The sequence below is a fragment of the Myripristis murdjan genome, chromosome 21, assembly GCF_902150065.1.
Source record: "Myripristis murdjan chromosome 21, fMyrMur1.1, whole genome shotgun sequence".
Taxonomy (NCBI): domain Eukaryota; kingdom Metazoa; phylum Chordata; class Actinopteri; order Holocentriformes; family Holocentridae; genus Myripristis; species Myripristis murdjan.
This window is the reverse complement of record NC_044000.1, coordinates 18,099,587-18,126,832: the sequence shown is the minus strand read 5'-3', so window position 1 is coordinate 18,126,832 and position 27,246 is coordinate 18,099,587. Positions and strand designations below refer to the sequence as shown.

At 41.0% G+C, this 27,246-nt stretch overlaps 2 protein-coding genes across 4 annotated transcripts; one reads left to right on the top strand and one right to left on the bottom strand.

Moving 5' to 3' along the window:
• Nucleotides 1-583: 583 nt before the first annotated feature.
• mospd2 (motile sperm domain containing 2) lies at nt 584-15,586 on the bottom strand. Of its 2 annotated transcripts, none has more exons than XM_030081188.1 (15): nt 15,253-15,586; nt 15,112-15,169; nt 14,529-14,684; nt 13,157-13,243; nt 12,826-12,980; nt 11,317-11,377; nt 11,105-11,143; nt 10,872-10,996; nt 10,550-10,723; nt 5,881-5,999; nt 3,837-3,930; nt 3,007-3,103; nt 2,058-2,178; nt 1,712-1,814; nt 584-1,211 (listed from the first exon to the last, which is right to left on the bottom strand). In XM_030081188.1, the coding sequence occupies exons 1-15, from the start codon at nt 15,283-15,285 to the stop codon at nt 1,056-1,058; spliced, it is 1,578 nt and encodes a 525-aa protein (XP_029937048.1). In that variant the 5' UTR covers nt 15,286-15,586; the 3' UTR covers nt 584-1,055. The 2 variants fall into 2 exon arrangements, with proteins under 2 accessions (XP_029937048.1, XP_029937049.1); XM_030081189.1 differs by having other exon boundaries at nt 584-1,208.
• Nucleotides 15,587-15,660: 74 nt separating this feature from the next.
• Nucleotides 15,661-23,689, top strand: fancb (FA complementation group B). Of its 2 annotated transcripts, XM_030080101.1 has the most exons (9): nt 15,669-15,764; nt 16,326-16,847; nt 16,952-17,107; nt 17,246-17,335; nt 17,524-17,652; nt 19,034-19,206; nt 20,481-20,893; nt 21,016-21,259; nt 21,995-23,688. In XM_030080101.1, the coding sequence occupies exons 1-9, from the start codon at nt 15,714-15,716 to the stop codon at nt 22,425-22,427; spliced, it is 2,211 nt and encodes a 736-aa protein (XP_029935961.1). In that variant the 5' UTR covers nt 15,669-15,713; the 3' UTR covers nt 22,428-23,688. The 2 variants fall into 2 exon arrangements, with proteins under 2 accessions (XP_029935960.1, XP_029935961.1); XM_030080100.1 differs by having other exon boundaries at nt 15,661-16,847; nt 21,995-23,689.
• Nucleotides 23,690-27,246: the final 3,557 nt, after the last annotated feature.

Here is a 27,246-nt window from a genome sequence, read left to right as displayed (position 1 = left end):
TTAGTTGCTCCCCGTTGCTTGAGTCACTCCAACATTATTCAAATGCGAGAAAAGCAAACACATACTGCAAACCAGCTGCATAATGTTGATGCCAGACAACTCCATGAGCATGTACATAATAACCAAAACGTGATCTCTCCCTGTGCAGCGGCTTGTAGTTTGATTGCTTTGAGCTGGATCTTGTTATAGATATCTAGCTTCCCCACCGAGCCATGAGAGCGGTTTCTGCCACGTCCTTGTACTCACCAGTAATTGCTTTGGTATTTTTAGTTTGCCAGTGTCGGGGTAATTAAAACAAATAGAGGAGATAGCAGAGACAGAGATCTCCCATGGCTCCCAGGGATAAGTGAGCAGAGGTTTAGCGAGGTCACACACTGCAATGTTTTCAATTAGACACCTCTGCACTGATGAGGCTTTTGCATGATGCATGGCAACAGTACGGATATGGAAAACAGGCGAAAGATGAGTTGCAGCGTCTTTGCTGCTTAGTGGCTGAGGCATTTCACTCGTCCTTATTCTCATCTCTGTTTGATACCTGACTATACAAACATGTAAAAGTAAGGCTCAACAAAACGAGACAAGCTGAAAAACAAATAAGTGCCCGTTTATTCGCATATAGATATGAATAAATGTACAGTATGATCAGAAAAAAATGACTAAAACTAATTTTTTCTACGTATTGTCATTTCTGCAATAAATAGACTCTGTTTATTATCCCATGATCAGTCATAAAAAATACATTTATGATTTCATTGCACATGGTTTTAAAGAGTCTCAGCTACTGTAGCTCGAGTGCCTTAAAACAGACGAGTACAAATCTCTCCATAACGAAGTGAAAATGCCACAAATTCACGTATCCCTAATTTTGCTGCTGCCAGAGAACACTCCTCCTCTCCATGACAACAGCTGTTGGAGAGGGACGGAGACGGGGGTGAGGTTTCTCTGGTGAGCTCAGGACGACCCACCTTCCCTCATATGGTTGACCCTATAAACGTGGACCCGCAGGACATCTATGTGTGTCTATAGTTGACAAATGCAGACGCCTGTGGGACAGGTCAAGACGGCCGCTGGGCAGTTCCCAGGAGGTACAGACACAGGAGGTTGAGCACCATCAGGATCAGGACCAGCCCAATGAGAACCTTCTGGACCCACAGACACTTGTCCAGCTTCTGCTCCAACCTTGCATTGCAGGCCGTCACTCGCATGAGCTGCTGGGAAAAGATTAGGTTCATTCACCTGGCTCATCAAGCTAACGTCCTTGTAATGAAAGTCATGGGAAGAAAAAAAAAAATCAAACTATTAAAAATGTACAGTAGATTAATTAACCAGGTAGTTGATTAATGGCTGGGTGTTCTACTAGACTTTAATAGAGATGCTATTTGATATTCCTAAATTTAGCCTACTCATTATACTTACTTGGGTAAAAATTAAATCATCATCCAATGTCTGGCTTGTACAGGGTATGCATGTTCACATCTGAATAATTTTGGTGCTTTTCAATTTTTAGATTGGTAAATAAGTCAAGAGATCATCTGAAGGTGATAAACACTGTGCCATTTATACAGTGAATACTGAATTGTAATATACAGCATGTTTTAAAACCAGAGGACTTCACTAAATCTATAGTGGGAGCTGAAAGTATCACAGCGAATCAAAAGCAAATATATTGTAACAACAAGACATTACATATTCTCCTCCAATCAGAGCTCACCGCTGTGTTAAGATCTTGATTCCCATTGGTCCCTGCCTCCATGGGGCTGTCCCCGGGAGGACTTGGTGTTGCTTTAATGCTCTCCAAGACGTGACAGCGTAATCTACAGGAAAGACACAATCTAATGAGCCGAGGGCATCAGGCAGATTAGCAGCTTCTGAGTCCAGTGTCACAAACGCAGCGAGCAAATCTGCGCGGCAGGAGAGCGAGACAAATTAAGTAACAGAGCTGGCTTGAGGTCAGGCCTGTGAAACCAGAGACAACTTGGCAAAGGTCACGGCTTGTCATCTTACAAACTCTTCAGCTCATTAATTGACATGGCTGAATAAGGAGCGCAGCGTTATACCTGTGTTCCATGACCTTGGCTCTGGACACTTCTTTCCAGAACTGTGCAAGCTCTTGCGCTCCAGCATTTTCCATCTCTGCAGCCATGACCAGAAAGCGGTCCTGTGGAGATGCTTGATAACCTGCATGAAAACATCCAAGCCATGATTAAATCAAAAGGAAATGTCATGTAACTGTGGATACAATTTTAACAAAAAAGCCATTGAGCTTCCTCACAATTTTTTGTTCCTATATTAGGGCTGAACATTACGGTAAAACAGTCACAATGTGATTATTATGACAATTATTGTGGATGACATACAACTTCAGCAGGAATACTAATTCTGGCACATTTTTATTTTCAGACAAAAAAACTATTAAAATGCTGATGATGTGATGTTTTTCTTCACCTCTTTTTCATTGTTTACCCTCTTTGACGTAAGAAAGCATTTGTTATCTACAGGAATGGGTTAAACTTAAATAAATGTGAAGGGGTTTTTCAGGTCGCTGTTGTTTCAATAGTCTGGTGAAACAAGGAACAGACAGTTGACTGCAAAGCTCATAATCAGAGACAGAGCAGCCTTATTCACAAAACTCAGCTGGACAGTGACACAAAAAACGTCTAGTGTTAAAAATCCAGGAAAAAAAACAAAAATGTGATATAAGATGGATTTGTGTGAGTCATGAGAAGCACGTCACAAGCTACAGCTGACATTTCAGAGTTCGAAGGCCACAAAATGTTCTAACTCACAACGTTGTCAAGTCCTGTTATGTTAGGCTTCTGAAGGTTTGTTTTGGGGACATGAGATGATTCTTTTATCACTGCTGAAATATGTATGTCAGGAAAAGAACGTGGCACTTTGCCGGCACTTTGGACTTTGGACTGGACCACTTGATTATTCTGGACTTCAGTAGAGCATTTGGAAACATCCGGCGTGAGTGGAGTGGAGTGCGGAGTTTAAGTGCTGTACCTCCGTGTAAAGACACCACGATATCGACCGAAGCACCTGGTTCACAGCAGCTGCTGCTTGGCTTCACTCTGTACTTCTCAGGTGCGGTAGTTCGTACCTGTGAACACACCAGAGGCAGCTTCAAGAGAAATCGCATAAAAACACACAAAGTCTATATTATAGAGGCATACTTTTGTCCACCGGTGATCACACACCTAAGCATGTAATACAATACTGCCAGGGACCTCACAATACAACACATGGGTCACAATATTATTTGTATCAGGATACATACATACAGGAACACAAAATCACAGGTGTCTCCTGGATAAATAAACAATATTACAGGGTTATGCTATGGCCATCACTTCTAAATATTTTAACTTAATTTCTGAGAAGTCATGTTTCTTCCATCGAATGCCAGCTTAAGCGCAAAAAATGTTCTGATAAATTCAGTCTTATATTGTATTATACTGTAATCTGGAGGTTGCAAGGAGGGGCAAAATCATACACAATTTTTCCTGAAATAATCTGAAAATGTGTGTATAAAGTCCACTCAAAGCTATATAGCTCAGCACAAGCGACAGAATTTGAAGCTCAGTGATTGGCTGTTTCTTGAGGCAATGCACTGTGGGACTTGTAGTTGACTCATGAGTTTCATGTCCATCAAAGTGTTTGACAACGCTAAAAACAGGTCATCATGTAACACTGCAATTGGGAAAACAAATGGGATTTTTACTTCCAGAGCTTTGGCTGCCCAATATAACTCTGCCCAACTTGGCAATTCTATAGCACATAAGTAAGCACACACAGGGATGCAAGCATGTGCACACACACACATACACACACACCTTGAAGGCCACTTGGTTTTTGGTCACATTGTTCAGGATAATAAGGCATTTCTTCTCTGTCTCTTTAGAACCAAAGCTGAGTTCCTCTGCAGGACTGGAGGGAGAAAGAGAAAAAAACATAGCTTTGAACACAAACCACATTTAATGGGCTGTCTGGATGGAAAGCAGAGGCACAGGTCTCAATAAATAATTCTTTACTATAAAGTGTCTATGTGGGCACTTCGATGCTGATATAACCACTAGATGCAGAGTTTCCGTTTGCTTTACAGCATGCTTTGTTGTTCCTCTCGGTGGTATCTTCGCACTATTGATCGGGTTGCTAAGCTTCCTGTGCTAAGATGAGAGCCTTACAGTCTGTGTGGTATGATTATCCAAGGATTGGTAGCTTTTCCTGCTTAACAATTTGCCTTATAAAGTCCTGCCTCGAGACTGGCCGCTGTGAGTAGCAACATTTCACAGCGTTTGTACGAATCAAAATAATCATAATGCACACTTTCAAATATGGGTTTCTGACTCTTTGTGCACATTAATCAGATATGGACTCATTTCCACAAAGGGGAGTGCCAGCAGAATCAGCATGTTACTGTCTGTAAGAGATTGTTCCAAGCAGCATAGCTGCAAACTACTTTTCTTCAGGCTGCACTCAAAGTCTCTGATGTGCTGCATTTATTCCTGACCCATATGGAGCTGTCAGGCCTTCGGGTGGCTGGAGCTGCTATATCTCAACCCCTTTACAGGGTACACGAGGAATTACACCCCATTACTATCAGGTTTAGGCAGGAAAGAGCTCTGATTGTGCATCAAAGCTGTGAAATCTGGAGCATAAGCATATCTATGGCCTAACAACTAGCCAAGAGGCACATTGCTTCAATCTCTCACACACAATCCATGCACGTCCAATGCCTCCCTCAGTGAGCTATGACTACTTTGTGATTTGATGAACTCAGCCTCAGTGAACACTTCATGCAGAGTAGACCGTTACTCAATCTCAAATTACCAAAAGGATATGAATTTCTGTTTATGAAGTTTCTCCTTGACACAGCTTGGCTACATTTCACGGACTGAAACATTTAGGAACAAAGAGTGTTTTTTTTTTCTTTTTCATATCCTCTTGTGTTCTTTTTCTCAAAACAGCTACGGAGTGTGGCAGTCCCTTGAGCCCACAGTGACTCTCGAGGCTCACAAAACCTTTGACGAACACATACTGAAGATCAAAGCCTCCCTTCCCCCGTCCCCACTAAAGCCCCCCAGTCTTGAATCAGGACTAACACAGCTCTGAAACATAATTGCATTTAAGGCTCATATAAATCTGTTTATCAGTCTAATACATAGCCCGAAGCTGTCAAGAACCTCAGATCAAAGACCTCACACTGTAAAAACATAACTCAGTGGACATTATTCATGAAAATTACGAGTAATGTCATACAGTATCTGAATGTAAATGCGCTTTACCCGAGTATTTACCCAAGACCCAAGCAACTGAATCTCAGTAAGTCCAAACTCGACAATGAAAGTAATTCTTACATTGGTAAATTACGTATCTTTTACATTAACTTATGTGAAGTATAAAATTAACGATATCTGATTAAATCACTGTGTGATAATTATAAAGCTCTGCACTTCACTAACTTTGAGGTCATTTTGTGGTCAACAGCACCCTTTGCAATTTACTGAGCCCTCGTTTGCCCATTTCATATGTATGACAATACCGGCAAAAAGTGACAAGTGCTCCTCGATCAACTGGCCATTGGTAAAGGTTACGCATTGATTATTGAAGCACATAACAATTAACTACACCAACCGATTTCCACCCAATGAACAATTGATTGGGTGGGATCCTTAATTTCTACCCATATCTGACTAGATCAATTGAGCTATAAAGGTACAAACAAATCAATATAAGGCTTTAGACTTTGAGCTGATAAGTCAATCATTTACACCTTAATGTGCGGCCTCTGTAGATACAACTGGCTTGTAGTCACAGTGGCACTGTGATTGGCTGTAACCTGATGATGAGATGGAAAGGGAAGAACAGGGTGAGTACCTAACATGTAGCAGAGGGCCTCTGAAGGTGGTCAGTGGCTTCCTGGCTCCCTTGGTCTTATTGGATGTGTCTCCCTTATCATTGTCCTCTGCCCTGAGACTGTCCTCTAGGAAATTCACCTGCAACAACAAAGACCACTTAATTAGAAAGGATTTCAGGACACTGATAACTTATGCACATGACTGTAATCTTTCTCTGAAAATGCAGTGTGCGCCCCTTGACCTCCATACAGAGAAAGATATGTTAATGAAGATCCTGACAGTCATCTGTAATGATTAATAAACGGTCCATATGAAATAACAGCGTGAAGTGCCATCTGTTACAAAAATGGAAGTCATCTTTTCCAGGAAAATCCCATGACAAGTCCAGACCATTATTTCTAGTAGCCTCCACAGGAGGCACAGAAACATAAACAGCGTCTCCATTTGCAAATGCAGAACAAAAATAACACACAAACACATGACCCCTTGACAACAGATTCCCCTGTGACGATTGCAACCAGGCCAGAGGTCAACATAATAACTGATACATTGTAACTTTCACTTCAACAAAACACCAGTAAACTTTGTTCCATATCTAAATCTAGTCCGCCACACATGTAGCGCCACGAGACACAACAGCTGACAAAACAGAAATTGTGCAGCGTGTGCATAAAAATTGGAAATTATGGCTGAAGGTCAGTTGGGGGAATGGATGCTTGAATCACTAGGCTTTTTTCACGGTGTTGTTGGGACCACAGATTGTGTGAGACAGATGGGAGCGTGAGCGCATCAGGAGAGGATGGGTGGGCAGGGGGAAAGGTGAGTGGGCTCTCCCTGTGATGGGAACATTTATGACTCAGAGGGGAAGTGTGTCCTTTGCTGTGATAAGCAACAAAACACGTCATCTTAATTCAATGGCTGGCTGCCACACTGCTGCCAGAATCAAGACATCAAGAGATAGTTAGCTGCTTCTGAAATGTCTCCATTTATTTATCATTTTAAAAAAATCAGGTCTAATACAATCAGGTCATTGTGTGATGAAAAACAAAAAATGAAAACATAGTAAAATTAAATTAGAAACATAGAGAAATTAAATTAAAAGGTGCCTGAATTTCATAAAGAAGGCTGCTTTAATAAATGCATTAGAAGTACAGTACTCATCATTGGCATTTTTAATGCCATATTCCATATTAACCAAATTCAGTATAGATTCATAAAAATCTAAAGAAATGAATTTATTTTGAGACACAGATTCATTGTTAAAATTCAATTAATGAAATGATCATAAACACAGAAATAAAATGGACCACAGCTTACATTAAAACAAGAACCAACATGAAAATGGCTTATACACACATTGTGTAAAATGACAAAAATGAAAGGAAATAATTAGGCTTCAGAATGTTGCATCATCCTACACTGCAAATTTCTAGTGACGTGAAGTGCATATCAGTTATACATACTTTGACACTAGGGCACAAATGCCATTCTGTATGCAAACAGCAGACTCCAGACAGAAGGGATAGATAGATCGAGGCACAGAGGTAGCTTTGCTTACAAAATTCATTTGGCAACTGTTAGTAAAAAAAAGTTTTTTGTGCTAAGATTAGTAACACTTAAAAGTGTAACACAATAAACATACTCTAGTATGATAAATAATTTAGCGCTAGTGTTAATAACTTGCTTTACTGTAACATGATAATATTTATGCTAAACGGTTCTGATCTAAAGTTAAAAGCTAATTCAAATATAGTGAAGTTGATAATAATGTTAGGCACAAATAACAATGCTGTCCAGTATCTCTGTTGTGATAACTATGCTGTTAAAGGAGTGACTGGCTTGGTTCCATATTGTCCAACCAGTTGTGGACAAGGTAGGCTATCAAGCAATTAGCCTACACCGTTGTATCCCTTGTTTAAAAAAAAAGTCAAAAATCCAAAATATCAAATACGTCCGTGGTGGTGATGACATCAGTAGATGGTGAGGGAGGTGCACTCAGAAATAATATTTGACACAAGTACACCTGCCTTTCCAGTCTGCAGAAATTTCCCGGACTCTGAGCTCCATGTGTGGGTGTGATCCTATACTGCCTTACCACCTCCAGCCCTTGTTTCAAAACAGAAAGAAAGGCAATTAGCTTCCTGTAGCAATCGGTTATCGGTGCAGTGCTGGAACCCAGAGGTACTCTAGTCGGGGGGGGGGGGGGGGGGGGGGGGGGGGGGGGGGGGGGGGTGAGAGCATCTCTTGTTTATGTAGACAAGAAGGATGAGAAGAGAGCTGAGCATAACGCTGTGGAATGCGTTCAGACAGGCTTGAAATGTTGGCAGGTGCTCTAACTGGCATATAACACCTTGCCTCAGTTTTCGTCACAGCACAGTCTAGCACGCCCCGAAAGAAGACCTAGCTTATTAGGGACTTATCAATCTGCTTCACTCATAGAATCCATTTGCTCAGAGTCAGACATATTCATAAAATGACTGTTATACTGTAGTGTATTTGTGCAACTCCAACCTCTCCAAAAAAAAAAACAAAAAAAAAAACTCTTTGCCATGGACCTAGTACACAGATGAGAAATACCTTGTTTCCAGTCTAACAGGCAGTCAAACATCACAGCTCAGCAGACTGTAGTGGCTGTTTTGCTCCAGCTACAGGCTTCAGTGGTGATGAACTAAATAAATACTGCACTAGTAGAACAAACCCCTATGCTATTTTCTCTGGGGTCATGCAAGGCAGGTTGACCCTTTTTGTTAATAGGCTCGAGAAGCAGTGCGAGCCGATTTTGTGCTCTATCTTACAGTAAGACCAGAACCATGCCTTTCAAACTGGTGGCTGTGGATTACTGTTCAAGCTACTGACTGAGTGATTTGCATATCGCCATTCTGTAAATCTAAATCTGTTATGCATGACTAATGTGGCATTCATTTACAATCAGAGCAGTGCTGTTTGTTTGCCGAGGCTTAGGCGACTCATGGGAGCAGCTTTGGGTGACGCAGGGCTTGCCGGGTCTCTCCAATGAATACAGGGGAGTCTCTTATGGGCAGCAGGTAAGACAAACAGCTTAAAAGCTCAGCAGGGGTTTGCCTACAATACAGCTGTTATGGACTACAGTTCAGTCGTGCCTTAGCTATCTTATCTAGGTTACATGTAAACTACTCAGGTCATCCAAGACAATAAAACAACAAAAATATCAGTGAATGAAAAATTGCAACATTAAACAGCACTAGCAGAATAAACCTTGACTGGACACAGCACAAGACCAAAAATCTCACCATACCAGGTATTTCCTGAGATGACCTCTTTAATACCCTCCATCTATTTCCATGCAGGGTTGATTTTCATGCTGCTGGCTAGAAAAGCAGTTAAATAGATTATGGGGCGAAGGCCGAATAGTCCTGTAGGGAGAGTGGAATATGTGGCATATGTCGATGCCCTGACCGCAAGTAGGGTGCAGCGTGGTGACAGCAGAGTGAGAGCGAGGTTAACAGTGGCTGCATGGACACATTTACGCTAAAAGCTGTGGGCGTCTCTGTGATGGAGCTGTGTCGGGGCTGCTTCCCAGGCAGCCCATAAGCACAGGACAGGCTGTCATGAGCCGCATCACTCCAGCCTCCAACGAGGTCAAAGACAAATCCATTAGTCAGAACAAAAAGAAACAGCCAGTGGGGACCTGTGCTGTGAACATTTCTAAAGAGCCCTGTGTTGAAAGTGAGGTGCTCTGATGTGCAGGGAAAAAAAAAAAAACGAATCCAGCTACAGCGGGCCAGCTTCAGTAACAGACTTGACACACTCTGCGTAGCTGAACGGGAGCTCAGAAGATCAGAGAAGAAATGTGCTGAGTGAGGGTGGCTGTGATGTGTGGGCATTGTTGGCAGGATTAAACTGCAGCTGAAGACATTAGGAGTCACCTTCACAGAGACAATGAGCAGGAGCTTAATGTCGCCAAATCGGGGCATTACTGCCACTTAATTCACAGCTGTCTCGGCAGAGGCACCCGATTACATGCTGTAATCTCAGACTCAACTTAAAAAAAAAATAAAAAAATAACAACAACAACAATAACAACAACAAAAAACATGAAACTAAAGACTGTGTGAGTGAAGGCTAATATCAAAGTGAAGAGGAAGTTTTAGCCACAGGGCATCTTATTTGACAGGATGCCAGAGATGGACATTACTGCCTGAAAAAGCCAGATACACAGTTAATTGTGACTAAATCAGCCTCAGCTCACATTACACTAGTGTTAACGAGTAAAGCCTTCCATTATTGTTAAGACTGAGTGAGAGAGGCACTGGGAACAACTCAAGTGTGATTATGGCACATTTTATAACCATGGAAACATCAACCAACTTATCAGCTCACCAACTTAGCCTGAACATTAGCATCATGTATGGCGTTAATTTACCATTTCCATCCATTACCTCAATACTTACTAATCCAGCTTCGGCTACAAGATGTGGATCAATGTGATAAAACAAAAAAACTGCCCCCAAACACACATTTACACATACACAAACAGAGAGAGAGACAGACAGACATACAAAACAGGGGTTCTTCTAATTCTAGTTAACTGAAACACTTTACAAGAAATCAGAGGTACTGGGATTCTCTCAGCTGTCTTCTGAGCTTTTCCACACTATGAAGGGATTGAAAATGACTGGATTATATAAACTTGAAATGATGCTTTGTACCTTTTTGGGCTTTACGGCAACCTCAGAGTTGAAGCTAGACTCAAGGGTGTCTTTGCTCTCCAATTCACCCTCTTTACTCTCTGTTTCATCCTCACTCACAATGGGTCCATTGTCACAGATGGGTGTTTGAAAGTCATCATCAGGAAGGGGAGGGTAGCTGTACTTGAAGGGGTCCTGAAATGTAGCGAAATATGGAATATCACTACAAGCATGTTTTTACATGCTAAATGTAAATTATTGTGGTCTCATGTCCTTGATAGGTATAGAAAATGCCACAATCCCCCATTAACACTAGCACTTATAGAGAGACTTAATGACATACCATTCCACCCATGTGAGGTGGCAGGTATTCAGGGCCAATGAATGTCTGGATCTCAGATTTGGATGCAAACTTCAGCTTGCTGATAGCTTCGGGACCCAACCATGTCTTCACAATTTTCCATGCAGCTGCAACGCAAATACATGTGTTATGTTCAAAATGCTAGTATACAATCATTAAGGTCTCTTTCCAACAGATATATATACAACTGAACTTGAAGAAAAAGGCAGTCTCACCATTCATGATCCAAGGCATATCCACAATGATCATTTTGGCTGCCATGGAAAGAAAGAAAAATGTTTGCTTACATCAAAAATAATTTCTATTTTTTCCAGGTTTGACTTGAAACTGGCAGTAAATGTCTATTAATGAGTAAAACTTGCATATGGAAATCAAAGTACACATTTATTTTGTCTTTATTACATTTATTACATTTTTTTATACTTACACAAAAACTTTGGGTAATATACTTTGAAGCAATTGATGATGTACTTCACAAAGTCCATGTCCTGAAACACAAAGTTAAAAAACTGTGACATTATGCATTAAACAGAACCTCACAGAGGGCTTCAACTGTGAAAGATGCTTTGTAGACTTTCCATAGGCAGACTGTTTGCTTGCTCTTTACCGCCTCTAGATCTGAAATGACTCAATTCATGACAAAATGAAGATTTGTCACAAGTTCCTCTGAGCAGACCCCTGTTCAATTCCTCTAATTCCCTTTCTTTCTTTTTTCCATGGATTCTGAGTATTGACTTTACAAACATTGTTTACTCACAACCCTCTAGACAGTGGTATGTCTGTATGAAAAAGGCTGAGGGCATCATTGAGGGGAATATCTCTATTCTGTGTGACCAGTGGTTCTTCGTCCAGAAAATCATCAATTCTAAAACCTTGACTGAATTACCTATATCTAACAGGATCACTTCTGGGATATTTTGCACAATTACCACACAAAACTAGCAAGAGGTAACAGTAAATGGCTTAAACCTGAATGCCCCCCATACACAAATGATAAAGAATGTAGACAGTCTAATTCAAAAAACACAAATCTAATCAACCCTTCAATAAGAAAAAGAAAATCCAATAATTGAAATAAGAGGGAAATGGTAAATTTCACATGCAAAGCACATACTGCAATCAAAGTTTCTCGCTACGCTTGAAATCTCTCTTTCAGGTGAATGTGCAAAATATGTGTTATTGTAATAGGTTAATTATCATCATCGAACAAACTGCATATCTGTCAATGGAAGCAGTTCCTATAGCCTGGCTGGGCTGAGGGCTCCATTAATGTTTGCAAGTCTCATTGCTATGCAGCAGACACACTCCTGAAGCCTTAATGAGATCACAGTGAGTAGGCCTACCCCAGCCCCTACTGCGGTTCAACAAACCTCAATAAGGCTGCTTTCCAAACAAGTCTTCTAATCCGCTAATTTCATATTTGCGTTTCACAGTTATTTATCCTTTCTGCCTTGCATGTGTTGGTTTATCTCAGTTTAATTGAGACATTGCTCCAGGAGAGAGTCTGGCCCATGAAATTCACTTGCTGACAGAGAGCTCTAACAGCGAGCCGGCGTCTGGGACAAAGTCAGTCTATGGATTAGGCAGTCCACTTGGATTGACCAACCGGATTTAAAGGTCACTTTAATCTCCAAAGTGTTAAACCATTGAAGAATATCAATCCCTCCAACACCATGGCTCAAACAGCAAGAAATATTAGGATGCTCACTAGGGCTTCAATGACACCCATGGCAAAATATTGCTCTTTTTTTTTAATAGAAGGCAAGCGTGTTTAATAAGGAATGAAAATTCAAAAAACATTCCTTTTGGAGGTCTGGATTTTCACTTGAAAAACTGTAGTGCAATTAAAACTTGGATTAGCAAAACGCCAATTTTTGGAAGCACCAAAATAATTTGAATCTTCAAGCATTTTATTTTTTTAATATCATGCACTTACTATATTGCTGAGACCAGATTCTGCCATGTCAAACACAACAGTGAGTGGCATCCCAGGTTCCCTCTTTGCATACCGCTCGAGCCAAAAAGCAACATACTTCTTCTTGTCCAATATGGTTTTTGCATCCTTGATGTGCAGCTTTACCTTGAACCAGACTAAATCCAGAAAAAAACAGTTAAAAAGGACTGTTAGCAGTAAATAATAAGTAATAAATAAATGATATAAGTGGGCTTATTTGCATAAAATCTGGCTTGGCTTATGCATTTTAAGGGAATAGATATGTTGTGTATGACAAACAACTAAGGACTGAGTAGATCTGGAATACACATACAGAGCTTGTTGCCCTCTTTGTCGTAGCCATGGAGGAACACAGCACCAGTCTCAAACATCCATTTGGGAATACTGCTCTCAGTGAGATCTGAAACATACATGAAAACACACACAGAGCATTGAAAAACTGATAATATCAATTAGAGCTGATACTGAAAATTTCAAGGCAACAGGCCAACAGTAGCTACACTGACTAGTACTGCAACTTACAAATATGTTAATTAAGTAATCGTTTAGTCTATAAAATGTCAAAAATAATGCAAAATGCCCATCACAAGTTACCAGGGCCAAAATTAATGGGTGCCACTGCTTATTTACTGTCGCTAGTATTGATTTCTTAATATGAAACAAAGAACAGTAAAATCCACTTTGCATTTGTGAAGCTGTAACCTGCAAATGTTAGATATTTTTACTTGATAGGTGACTAAAACAATTAGGCTAATCAGTTATCAAAATTGGAATCTATTTAATTTCTGTCAACCAACTAACTGGTGATTGTTTTAGCACTAATGAAAGGGTATTCTGCGTTTCTACACACATTCCTGCGTAAAAATTCTAGGCTTTTTTGAGGCCTTCATTTCATGGCACAGAAAATTCTTGCATTTTGAAGTTTTTGTCAGCGCTCAATATCATGTCCACTGGTAACACCTGAGCATACTCAACTCAAAGTTAGCCTTCTCAACAGGCTAACCTTGAGAAGGCTACAGCTGAAACAGGTCTGAAGCAACATAAAATGCACAGACAGATAGGATGTGAATGACAGCTGTCTAGGAATACTTCTCCATCCTTTTCCAACCATTTCTGAGTAAAACGTTTAAGACCTGCAAATGCTCACATTACTTTCTGATACATTTCCTGACATCCTAAACCTGGGGAGGGAGGTTGAACTTTATTTAGCACTTGTAAATTCCTATCTGTTTATGGGGACAACAAGGGTCTTCCTCGAAATGTGCTTGCAGTATAGGAAACAAGCACCAGCCCTTTCCCAGTTAAAGGAACAAAAATATGACCAATGTGATAATTTCACTTATCTGATGTAGGGAAATTGGATAATAATAACTTACATAAATCTAATTCCAGAATACAAATATAACAAATACAATTTTCTGGCTTGAAAGGCAGCAATTTCTTGAGTAACAAACAGCAATTCTAAGTAATTTTTTTTCAGAAAACAGAAACAGAGGGGATTGTTCTGGGAGGAAATGCAGAGATGCGGGTGCTCAACACACAATAAGACACTGTCTTTCCATCCCATGGACGCACAAAGACAGCCACTGATCTGTTTGCTAAGCTTACAAACACCTAAATGTCAACAATTCAATACCTTTAGGTGCTGTGCACGATATTACAAAGATCCCAACATTATTGCCTACCATTCACACCAAGGTCTTTTCTCCACTGAAAACTTTCATCAATCATTTTCAAGGTATCGTCAACAACATAGATTCTCCATGTCAGGTAGCCCTCCACCCAAGCATCATCTTTCTGGAGTCTTTCTACATCTCTGGAGTCATATTTATCTGATGAATCTGTAAAAAAAAATAACACAAAGGAAAAGTCACATGACCAACAAAAAGCGGTCAAGCACATACTTTCACTTTCAAACTTTGTCCTTTTGTCATTAATGACTAAAGCGCAAAGTAACAGATGGGGAAAACATGTTATTTGAGATATACTGATCATAAAGTAGTGCAGTACATGTATATGTGTGAGTCCCACCTAGGGACAAAGCAACAGGACCTCTTACCATAAACAACAGCGGGCTATGTGGAAACTGAGCTAGCTTCATGTTAACAATGTCACGTTATTAACATGAAGTAAAGTAGTAAGTAAAGTTAACCTAGCACATTTTACACACACTGTTGTACAAATGGTTAACATTATAATGTGTACCGAGCTAGTGGTTTGCCAATAACCAAGTTGATGTCGGTTTAATAACAATAACTGTTAAGTTACCTTGAAGGTACTCATTTTTGAACCTCTGCCTCGTCTCCTCAATCTTTTTCTCCATCTCCTGTCAAAAGAGAGTTAGCAACACGTTAGCCATGCAATTGTGAGACAAAAGTTGGTGGAGAAAAAGCTGAGAATTTACGATACCTGGTCGGATTCGTGTTGGTCAACCTCAGCCATGTTCAAGGGTCCGGGCTCACTTGTCGCTGTTAGTTCCTTGTTGTCTAGCAGACGTCAGTTTAAACTAACGACGAATCAGTGCGAACTGTGAAACTGGCGTGCAGTCATTACCATTTTGGCTCCGCGGCCACACCTCTTGTGCCCGTGACCGCTTTACTTCAGTGTATTCTGACTGGGTAGAGATAGCACCGAATTATATCTGGGATAACAGATAAGGCGTTTGCGTACTTATGCGAACAACGGAGCTTCCTCTTTTTAGATAATGATTAGCCAAACACTTCAGCTCAAGCTAACTGTTTAACAACTTTCACCCACAATGCACTTGGGGTCGGGCTTTACAGGAAGCGTTCAATTTCTGTTGGCGCGCTACGGAGTCACGTTAAAGCTGCAGCATCAGAGCTGGAGGAAGATGAGGAAAGTTATGGAGTATGGTTAAAATAGCGCGTTTGGTTTGCTGTTTTCCCACATGCAGTCCTCAGGTATGGTGATATAAGTTCTACGAAGGCAGTCGTACTATTAAAGTTCCCAATTAGGTTTAGCAAACACATCTCGTTGCTCCTACTTGTTGCTAGATGTCACTTCACAACTTTCTTGCGGGTTAATTTAGCTTTTTCTTTTGGACGATGGAGAGAATGCACTCAGAGGACCGGAATCAAAAACCTCACCGCGTGTCCCTGTGCGGAAGAGTCATTTCATTTCAGCTCAGTCGTGTTGCAGCCCACAGGGAAAGTGACAGAGTCGTGTCCGAGTTATCATTGTGCAGCCTGTCATTTAAACAGCAAGACAACATCTTCCTCAAGGCAAATGCCGCAGAGGTTGTCATCAGCCGCAAAAGCTCAGCACACGTGGATATTGTAAAATGTAAATGCGCCTTGGACGTGCAAAAGAGAGTCATCACACCTTTCGTTCTGGTGATGAAGAGCAAGAAAAGAAGCAGCTTCACTTACACGCTGCTCACGGTCAGCAGCGCCAATAGACTGGAGCCGTACATTGAATTTAAACTGCCTTATGAAATGACTGGAAGTGTGTCCATTCTTCAGGGCCCTACTGTGTTGTGGAGTCATGCTGGTGGCGTCTTCTACACATCCCTGCAGGCAGGTGAAGTGATACAAATACCCATTCAGATCTCCCACAGCCTCATGGGAGAGCTACCCCTCCACAAAGGACAGGTGTTCATAGTAGGGCTGCAAAAGTCAGCAGAGGAAGGCTTCAAAGACCAGTCCAGTGGAACAGCCAGGAGCCAGACCCTGGGGTATTTTGTAGAGAGTGGACAGGTGTTTGATGGCACTGTGATTTTACCTCATGCTTACAGTTGCATTACACAGTGCATCTTGGTGCTCTCCGCTGAGGATGTTGATGGTGTGATGAAATGCTCTGTGGTTGCCGCAACCTCTAAAAGGCAGCTGGTTTATTTTGAGCATGGAATCCCGAAAGAGGCATGCCAGCTCCCATTTGCGGCACCCAAAGATATTCAAGTGGTCAACACAGGAAGAAATGGCTTGCTGTTTACCATATCCTTTGACCAGGGCCATGTCTGTGCAATATGGAAGGAGACATTTCAGGTATGCAAGAGTGCAGTTTTATCAATGCAAGATCCCTGCATTATTCATACTTTCTGAAAGTTTAGGTTCATTCAGTTGTGTCTTTGTTAAACTCCCTCCCTCAGATTGCCTCCTGCTGGTCAGGCGTCAGCTCTGTTCATGTGGATGACTTCCTGGGATTTGGGACAGAGCAACTGCTGTTGGTTTTTGAGGATCAGGGCGCATCAGGACATCTATTGGATAATTTCCTCATCACTGACCTCTGTGGCACTGCGTACTCTGTAAGACATAATTTTTGCTTCTCACAGTCAATGCTGCTTGACAGCTACAAAAGCAACCTTGTATTGCCTTGTACTTGCCTGGTTAAAGTGCAAATGTGAAGGAGGTCATTGTGACTAATGGAAAATGCTTGTCTGTAGCGCGGGCAGGAGAATGAAGCACTAAAGACACCTCATCTGGCACAGGACAACTATCTCCGCACTCTTCAAGCTTTAGAGTCCAGACTACAGGTAGACATCTATAACCCATTAGGCGGCAGTATCTCTCTTTATATTGTATAATCAATATTCTGACAGTGTTATTATTTCATTAAGAGGCACTTGAAATTCAGAAATTAATCATTTAACTTATCAGTCATGCATTGTCTTCTGAATTAATATCCAATGTCAACCAGATGTAATCTGTTCTTTGCATGTAGAGTGGTTTGACCGAGCTTCAGGAGCTACAGGGAGATCTGAGGGTTAAAGAGAGGGTTCTGCTGCAGTCGGTCCAAGCTCTCACTGATGTGGTCTCAGACAGAAAGCCTGCTCTCTCCCAGTATGAACAGGTACTGCATATGTTCATTTTTACCACAACAAACCCTGGCCTTTTGTGTTTCAGTATCTATGCTATAACGTGTTTGAGTTTGGCTTCTATCAATACTAGGATTCAACCCAGCAACCAGTTCCATTCCTCCATAGCAAGCCCACTACCACACTATATTATATATGTTATTATAAATCATGAAAATATTCTAATTTAAAAAATAAAAAATAAAAATAAAATATATATATACATGTTATACATGTATATATACATTTTATTATCATAGCATTATAATAGTAATACAGTGATTAACCTGGAAAAGCGATCTCTCTTGTAGTGCTGGCTGTGTAGACCTTTTTCACAGCAGGCATGTTGATAAGAAGTAGCAGAGCAAACACAGGTGTTACTAATGACATTAATTATAGTTTTATTCCATTTACATCTAACAGAGCCAGGCTCATGGTGTTGTGCATGCTGGCTCACTGGAAAGGCTCTGGTGCACTGAAATGGAGCAGCACCTTAATTAATGTTATTAGTAACACCTGTCTTTACCCTGCTATTCATGTCAAAATGGCTGCTGTGAAAAGGGTTTATTGGCAGACCTTGCAATATGATAATGCAGTTCAAACGTTTGCTATTGCAGTTCTCACCAGCATGTCACGAAGATGTCAGTCTCGCAAGTTAAATTCCAAAATCAATTACAGACACGAAATGCCATAACAGCTTCATTGACATTTAAAGTTACTATGTGCAACATTTTGTCTTGAGTCAGTGAAGTTTATTGCTAGGCACCCTCTCCCCCCATTTCCTGTTAGTCACCTTCACGCCTCAACACTTGTCACTCATTTTGATCTATCTGATGTCTGCTTTGAAACAGCATCTAAATTTAGGCAGCATTTGTAAAGCCATCACAGGCACCGAAGGAGCAAATGATACCACTCTTGCACTGTGGGTGTTCACTCTTGTTTGTGACTCTTGTCTGCCCCATGTTTAGCTTAATTACTGTACGTTTTCCATACTGCTTTTCATGCAGTGCCTCACATCGATAGCCACAACCTAGCAAATGGTGTAGGCTCCAAAATGAACGCTGTAAAATGTGATTACAATTATCACTGTAACACACTCATTACTAAGTCACAATTGCTTTACCTCTGTACGTTTTCCATACTGCTTTTCATGCAGTGCCTCACATCGATAGCCACAACCTAGCAAATGGTGTAGGCTCCAAAATGAACGCTGTAAAATGTGATTACAATTATCACTGTAACACACTCATTACTAAGTCACAATTGCTTTACCTCACAGGTTGCAGTGTAAATGGAAATGACTGACATGACTGCTATCGCTGCCAATGCCATCACAAGCTGTCATTGTTGATTATAGTCTTTGCTCATTGTGTACAGGAAGGCCTCACTGCTCTGTGGGACGGGGACGATGAGTCAAAGGATGAGGCCGTGGATGACAAGATGCAAGACATGCCAGCAGTGTCTTCAAAACCTCAAGTTGACAAGCTGTGGCATCGCATCATTGAGGACCGATTGGTTGTGGGCGTGATATCAACGACTGACAGCTCTATGTAAGTGTGCTTTAAAAAATGGATTGTGTTTTGTATAAAGTAAGCATTTTGTGTGTTTCATGGAGTGCTGCATCTGAGACATCAGCTTTCCCAAATGTGGCCCATCAAACATCATATCATCTTAACACTTGTCAGTAATGGTTCCTGAAATTGCTCACACACTTGATACCTTGCCAGGAAAAGTGAATCGCTGTGTTCATCTGGTCGAGAGGAGCCATGTGTGTATGGTAATGATACAAGCAGTGTTAATATGGTACTACTCCATGTATTAATGAGTCCAGACAAGCGTTGGTTCCCAGTGAGAGGTACTTCCCGGCTGTCAGGTCCTACCATTGTTGCCTGATTACATTTTTAACCACTGAAACATAAGAGCCATGGTTATGCTGTTAGCCCCCATATCCTAGAGAAGAAATCACAATTTCTTCTCGTTTTCACTCGTTTCTTACTGTCTTTCATGGAGGAAAATCTTTTTCACATCCAGTGCACACCAAAATAAATTCCCCTTGTTGCTATTTATCTCCAAATAGCTCCTAATAGCCTCCTAATCTATATATATATATATATTTTTTTTTGGCAATGATCACTCAAATGTGGTTATCAGACACTTGTGAAAAAGAGATGTAATGGAGACAGGATATTTTACAGTGTAACAATAATCTGTTACTGTCCAAAATGACATCAGTGCACTGATGTCAAATAAACTTCACTGGGAATTTAATAATGGTAAATAACTATAAATAAAAACAAAAACAAACCTGTCTAACTGCCTATAAATATGACATAATATAATCCTCTCTTTTTCAGCAGTGAGTAAGAATGCTGGTCTTTTCTCTGTTCACTGATTTCTTCCAAATATACTGTATATGAATGTCACCACAGCCGCTGCCTGGTGGCTGTGGGGACAGCACAGCAACATGTTTTCAAATAACCCTCCAAGCTCTTTTTGTGGGAATGAGAAACAATCAGATTCCTAGTTACTCCATCCACCTGTGCTGCTTTCATTTTGGGCACATGTGGAGGAAAGCTCGTTCTGGCTGAATTGCCTCGAGGGCCTGTGTATTGCTGTGGGTTTTTATTGTATCACTGGCAGAACTGATGTGATCTACCACCCGGTGATATTTCTGTTGTTATTCAGTACACGCAACCACTCACTCTCTCACACACTCACCTGTTCATTCACTTTCTCTCTCCATTTCTTTGTAATTGATTCTCAATCCGATCACCTCCCGTCGATGATATGTGATTGTTACTGATGTGTTTTATTTTTGTTCCAGACCAGTGGACAGTGTGAGTTTATCCGTGCTGACAGAGATGGGCCAGAGATCAACGCCTGCAGTCATCCAGACCCAGAGCCAAGTGTTCTGGCTCCCCAAACCCGGCCCCTGGTCCCCCTCCCCTCCATCCACGCTTTCAGAGCCTGCGGCCAAAAGAAGCAAGCCGCACAATGCCGGCAGACCCAATGATGCCAACACATGCAGACTGGCAGTGACTACTGTGACCGGGCTGACACCTCTGTTGAACTCTGGCGGTGTCAAGTGCCCTGTCATGCTCCATTACGTCCAGAGACAGGAGTCTTCTGCCCTTGTGAACAACCCAACACCGATTGTCCTGCATTGTGGTCCTATTCTTGTAGACATCCAGTGCAATTTCCAAACCCAGCTGTTGAGCAGCCCTAAACTCAAAACAGGTAAAGCAGGTATCCTTAAATTCACTGTGGTCTAGGACTTCTTTTTTGTCCACTATCAGCAGCTTAGCTATGCTGACACACACGTATTTTATCTACAACTGTTTTCTTCTCTTTGGACCCAGATGAGGTCAGAGAGGATTTGCTGAGTCTGCTGGCGGTGCTGGATCACCGGGTCTTCCTCTTAGACTCTCCTGATCACAGTTTAGGGGATGTAGATGGCTGGATCCAGAGAACAGTGGGGTGTGAGAGGATAGAGGTCAGCCCTCAGTATCTGCTGTTCAACTCTTCAGGACCATCTGCTCTTATGCTGTTTCATTGGCATCAGACAACCCCTTTTCAGGGGGAACTGTCTGTCCACTCAAGAAGGTAATTTGCTTTTATTTGCAAATACAAGACCGGGTTGCTGTTTAATTGATGTCAGGGTAGCACTCAAGTGTTAATGGTTTGGAGAGAATAGAGCTTTGACCATTACTGTTTGATCGAAAACTGTATCATGATGTTTATTGGTTTTTAATCTTTTGGCTCATTTTCCTCATCACACTTTCACATTTTGTGAATAGCAGTTTCATGCCTTTTTCTGGAAAACTCCCATTGATTTGCATAATTTGACAGGTAATATATTGCTAACTTAATGGTCAATTGAAGATGCAAAACCTTAGGGTGAGTCATCTAATTGAGTTTTTCCACTCCATTGAAAACTGGTATTGTTGCTTTTCTGTGCATTGATTCAAACACTTGGGGCTTGTTCCTGGTTATCACATTTATTTAAAAGAATAAAGGAATCTAGTTCTGCAAAGAGAAGTGGGCACTGCTCAGTTTGTATTGATAGTTTGAAGTTGACAAGGCTTTGAAGCTGACTAGGATCTGCGTCAGTGAGATATTTGATGGGATGCAGTATCAAAGTGAATAGCATTCTCTGGCAAGTAGAACATGACGCGACTTAGAATTAAAAATTTCCCAACTATACCTCATGCATTCAGCAATTTGAGAGGTGGATGTGAAGTGGCAAGTTAAAGAAATGATTAAACAAAAACCCATAAACAACAGCAATATTTTTTACTTAAAGTCAGAACATGTTCACATATTATTGTTCCTTTTCAGCCAGTTACAGATGCTCCAGTTCCTAGACTCTCTATTGGGTTACCTTCCTGCATCCTGCTCAGTCCAGGCCCTGAAGGAGCCGGGGGGACGGGGTCCAGCTCAGATGTTTTCTCTGACCTTGGAGAAAGAGGTGCTGTCACTCAAAGATGGTGTATCATCGTTGCTCTGTGGAGAGACGGCGGACGGGGAGAGATGGAGCAGCGCTGCAGTGAGACAGCAGGAGTCCCCAGAGCCAGGTAGTGCAGAGAAGCTCCAGAGGTGTCGAGAGGAGTGGGACAGGGACTTGGAGAGGAGTCGGATGAGGTTGAGCCCCCTGGTGGATGTGGGGAGCTATCGCAGGCTGAGCCAAAGCCTGTCCCAAGTCCAGCTGGAGGTGGACAAGGCAGCTCTCCTGGAGACACAAAGAACCCTTTTCTCCTCTGGTTTGCTCTAGTAGAACTCCATTATGATACAGTACAAAACCTTCAAATTATTGCACATCTCTGGCAATAGCTTAGCATTGGCGATTTTGATATCCAGACCAATTCCTGCATTCATTTATCATAAATCCACCTGATTAACAAAATATCACAGTTGACCAAGGACTTGGGAATATGGACAAAATCAGATACAATATCTTTGGTTGAATACGTCTATATTGTGGCAGTATTGTGAGGATGACTATTGATACCTTCATAAGGTACATGATATTTGACCTGATATTTTTCATTAACAGTCATTCGTAATCCGGATGAGGCAAAAATAGAACAGTTACAGCGGTCTTTGTAATGCAGCAGCAACACTTATGCCATATCACATAGTACAATATCCAAAGTCCCAGATGACACCCAACCTCATATCACAATATCAGAATAATATTGATATATCATCCAGCCTTGTATTGACCTTAAAAACCAATATTGGTTGAACCATAATCTGCATCAACTCATTGTGTTGATTTAAGATGTAAGTTTGATTCAAAAAGAAATTCCTTAGTTTTTGTGGAAACTGTTATGTGTCTTGATAAATTAATAAATTAATTCACCAATTAACCCACTGTCAGTTCTTGCTGAAAACATCAAATGAAGTCTAAATCAAAGGAAATCTTCAGCTGCAAGGAACAAGAAGTGTCTGTGGAAGTGAAAGCTGACTCTTATATTATTTATGTGTTGTGTCAAATGTAGTGACTGAAATGATACAGTTAATCATGTATGCTGTGCACATTTCACCTGTACTGAAAGCTTACCCTTGTAGGCTTGGCAGGATTCTCTGCTGAAGTGTTTGTGTGTCTGTCCTCTCAGACAGCCTCTTTGGGGTTTATATTTCGTGTCTGTTGGTGTGTAGCGCCTCACCCCATATCCACTGGACCACCTCCTGGGTTTCACAGCCTTACTCGGTCTGTGATACTTGTCTCTACTCGGCTCTTTTTTTTTTTTTTTTTTTTTTTTTTTCTAACTCAGGTCCCTTCAGACCCCCAGTGTTTAGAAACGCTCTTTAATGTGTGCTGCTGCTGCTGGTGTGTGCTATCCAGTGGGAGAGGATTGCTTCTTTCATCCAGAAGTGAGAACTGTTGTGTGCTCAGAATAAAGACAAAAGAGGATGCTAAGGCGAGGGGTTATACTGCTGCTCCGTGGCTGTAGCTGACTGTGAAAGCTTTTAGTGGCACTTTTCCCTCATGGTTCAGTTATTTTCCTGTGAACTGATGTAAAGAAAAAACCTTCTCGGATGCTGTTTTTCCTCTGATGCTGTGCAGACTGTTCAAGTGAACATCAAACCTTAACTAAAAGAAAACAACCTATATGTCTTTGCATGATGCATAAGGTCTGTGGTTATTTGACCAACAGTGTTTGTTAAATGGATGGTGAGGTATTTTTTCTCAGTTTCCTGGTCATTGTTGCATGCATTTGGCCTGTGGGGACTGTACAACTAGGATGTGCACTTTGTTCGAGCTCAAGGAGCTGCTCTGTCTCCGTCTGTTTGTAGCACTGAGTTTAAGGAGAGATAAACTCTTCCTCTCTTTCATACCTTCAATATTTGTGCTCCCTCGCTTTAGACAGGTAATGGGCTCCAGTGGACTCACTATTACAAGACTCTACTAAACACATCTGAAACATAATTGCTTTAGATTTTCCAGCTGATAAGAGGTATACCCAAAATGCTTTATTAGAGGAATGTTAAACTCTTCCCAAAATGTGGAAATATTTACATTTTGTATGTGTAAGAATACAAATAAATTTCCTGCCTGTAGGTCTGTATCAGCTTTTGCTCATGTCTAACAGCCACCTCCAATTTATGTCGCCTCACAATTTTATTACACAAATTAAAGCCTTTTTGCTTCTTTTAATCCCTAACACACAAAATGTGAGGGAGTAAAAGATCTCCCCTACCAGGATTTCTGAGGGCCAGGTATCTCCCAAGTAACACTTGCTAAAATCGGCTATCACATTAATTGTGGCTATTATTTATTTATTCATTCATTTATTCATTTATTTATTTATTTATTTACAGCTGTGAATGAATAAGGCTGAATTTTCTATTCTTTTCACACCAGTATGAGCTATTTTAATGCTACAGCTCAGAGAAAATATCCTCTGCTGGAAACTCATCTTCTCCACATCCATACCCAACTTTTTCTGTCTGATTTAATTAAATAACGGTTGTGTGACATTATGGCGGCGCTGCAAAACAAACCTGACCATCATTTCTGGTTATGAAAGAAGAGTCTTGAGTTGTAGCCTAAATAGGAAAGAGGAAAAAGAAAAAAATCTGCCTTGAGGCATACAGTGGTCCTATGTGAAAACGAAAATTCAACTGTATTGGTGTCCCCTTAAAACCTTGGCTGCTACCCTGAGTAAAATATATGTTTTGTCATCCCATTATTTCATGTTATCTTGTATTAAGTTTGAGCTGGATGGCTGCAGGGTTCTTACCTTCCTCTGAAGCCTCCTCACCTTAATGAGGAATGAAGTCCTGGTAGATGAATGACGTCGTCATCCACTGCTGCTGTATGAGACATCCCAGATATATGTAGAACAAAATGTATATCTTATTTAAATGTTATTACTATGATTTTGAAGCAAATATGCAGCTTTTCCAAATCTTTCAATTTCTGTGCATCCGGTAATCCCTCAGGATGCTTAGAGGCGCCTCCTTCAAGTCTGTCTTACTCATGAATCAATATGATTGTGTTTGAGTGAAGTTCTCAGTGCACGTGTTCAGTGTTTGTGTCAAAAAGCAATATCATGGTGTGGCTTACATAGTGATGAATGGCGCTGATAAACCCGTGTTTATATCGATGTTGAATGACAAGGGCAGCGGTCAGGTCTTTGCCTGGACCCTCCAGTTATTGACCAGGGTCAGAGGGTTCCCTCTCCTCTTGACTTGGGAACTCAATGGGTCAACCAAACAAACTGGGAGTTATTGATTATAACTCCAGTGTGGTGTACTTAATGTGAGCTCACAGCCCACACAACTGCATTACTGTCTGCAGAAAACCATGCAATGAAACAGTGGTTCTTGGAGGGAAAACTAATGTATTACCGACGTTTAACTTTTATATGACCATAATTAATCTAACCTTGAGTTTAAATTGAGTTGGAGATAAGTTATGGGAAAACATCTGTTTTTATAATCTCTAACTGGTGGTATCAAATAACGATTGTGAATCCTCAGAGGAGACCAGTTAAATATTGCAAACACATGAGACGTGAGGCACTAATGTGTCAGTCAAAGTTTAATTGTTGTGATGTAGCAGGCCATGTGTGGAGTATTAACAGGTTATATATGGGCTGTTCCGCTTCTAAATCATGGGGCAAACAAGCTTTTGTGTGAACTGAACCATTCTCGTTGATTATAGACAAAGCTACCTTGAGCTATGAGCAAAGAGTGGAGATCAATACTGCGAGCCCACACATGATTGCACACCAAGCAGTGATATCTGCTCAGCTGGAGTCATGCATGTCCCACAGCACTGTGTTTGGCTTTGGGTCGGCACCTGTAGGGTAAACATGTCATACAATTTATCATCTCCTTTTTTATAAACTAGTTTCTGTATAGTTTGAAAGAAAATAGTTATGAATGTGCTTTGTTTGTTTCCTGTGGATAAACTGTCTCTGAAAATATCAGTATGTGCTCCAGGTTTAATAATCACATTTTTAATAGTAACATATCCATTAACCTTAATATTCCTGTGCCGACATATGAACTGTACTTTCAGCATATCGTCTACCAGTTTGCTTAACTCCATCAATTCTCCTCTTTGCTCACATGCTGGCCTTTTTGCAATTGCTGTGCAGTTGCTATGGCAACCCTCATTTCTTACTTCTCTCAGACCCCACAAAGCTGCCTCCTGAACCTTAATGAATGATGGGAAGTTGTTTCCCTCTTAAAGACAATTAAGACATAGTCTATTTTTACACAATGTGCTGGAAATAATTTTCTTTTCATAAGCCGTCACACTAAGCTTGATTGGGTGCTCAAGAGGAGCCTGCACCCTTGCATATTCACATAGAAATAATAATGGGCTGTAATGTAAAACTGTGTCAGAGAAATGGATGGCATTTCCATTTGAGGATTAGTATTATTGATTAGTTTATAATCCTGGTGTTTTGAGCCTCAAGCAGCAGTTAGATGATTCACACTGTGTCCCCAATAACTTACAACAAGCATTTATCTCTAAACAAATAAATATGAGGGTAGATGGATCCTTGTGTTGATGTCTGAAATTAACCCACAGTGTGATAATGAATATTATTATCAGGAAGATGAAGTCCATTACAGGTTATCAGCCTGAATATCAAGTTCCAAATAGCTGTGGCTTCTCCTGCCTCTTCCCAGTTATTGACTAAAGTCTGTGGTGTCTCAGAGGATGATGTGTTGTTTGCCTCTTCCTGTCAGAGATAAGTCGTTCATGGTTTTTGGCTGAGCTCAGGCAATTACAACAAGTGGGAGCAGATTAAGAAGTGGCTTTCTTAGCCTGTGTTTATGCCTAATAGATTTGTCCTCTATTTTCCGTGAAGACACCCTGGCATTTTCTATTCGCATTTTGTCTAGACAGGTGAACCCTACCTGATGGGATCCCTATACCACAGTGTGAAGTCCATTATTGTGAATTAATGAAAGCCTACTGTCAGATCATATCTGTGTCACCCCAGGACAACTAACGATCCACCCTTACTGACCAAAAGAGGAGAGCAGACTCTGTTTCTGTTTGCTCTGCTTTGATCTGATATGCAACCAGATGCAAACAGCATTTCCAATGCATTTTTACCTTG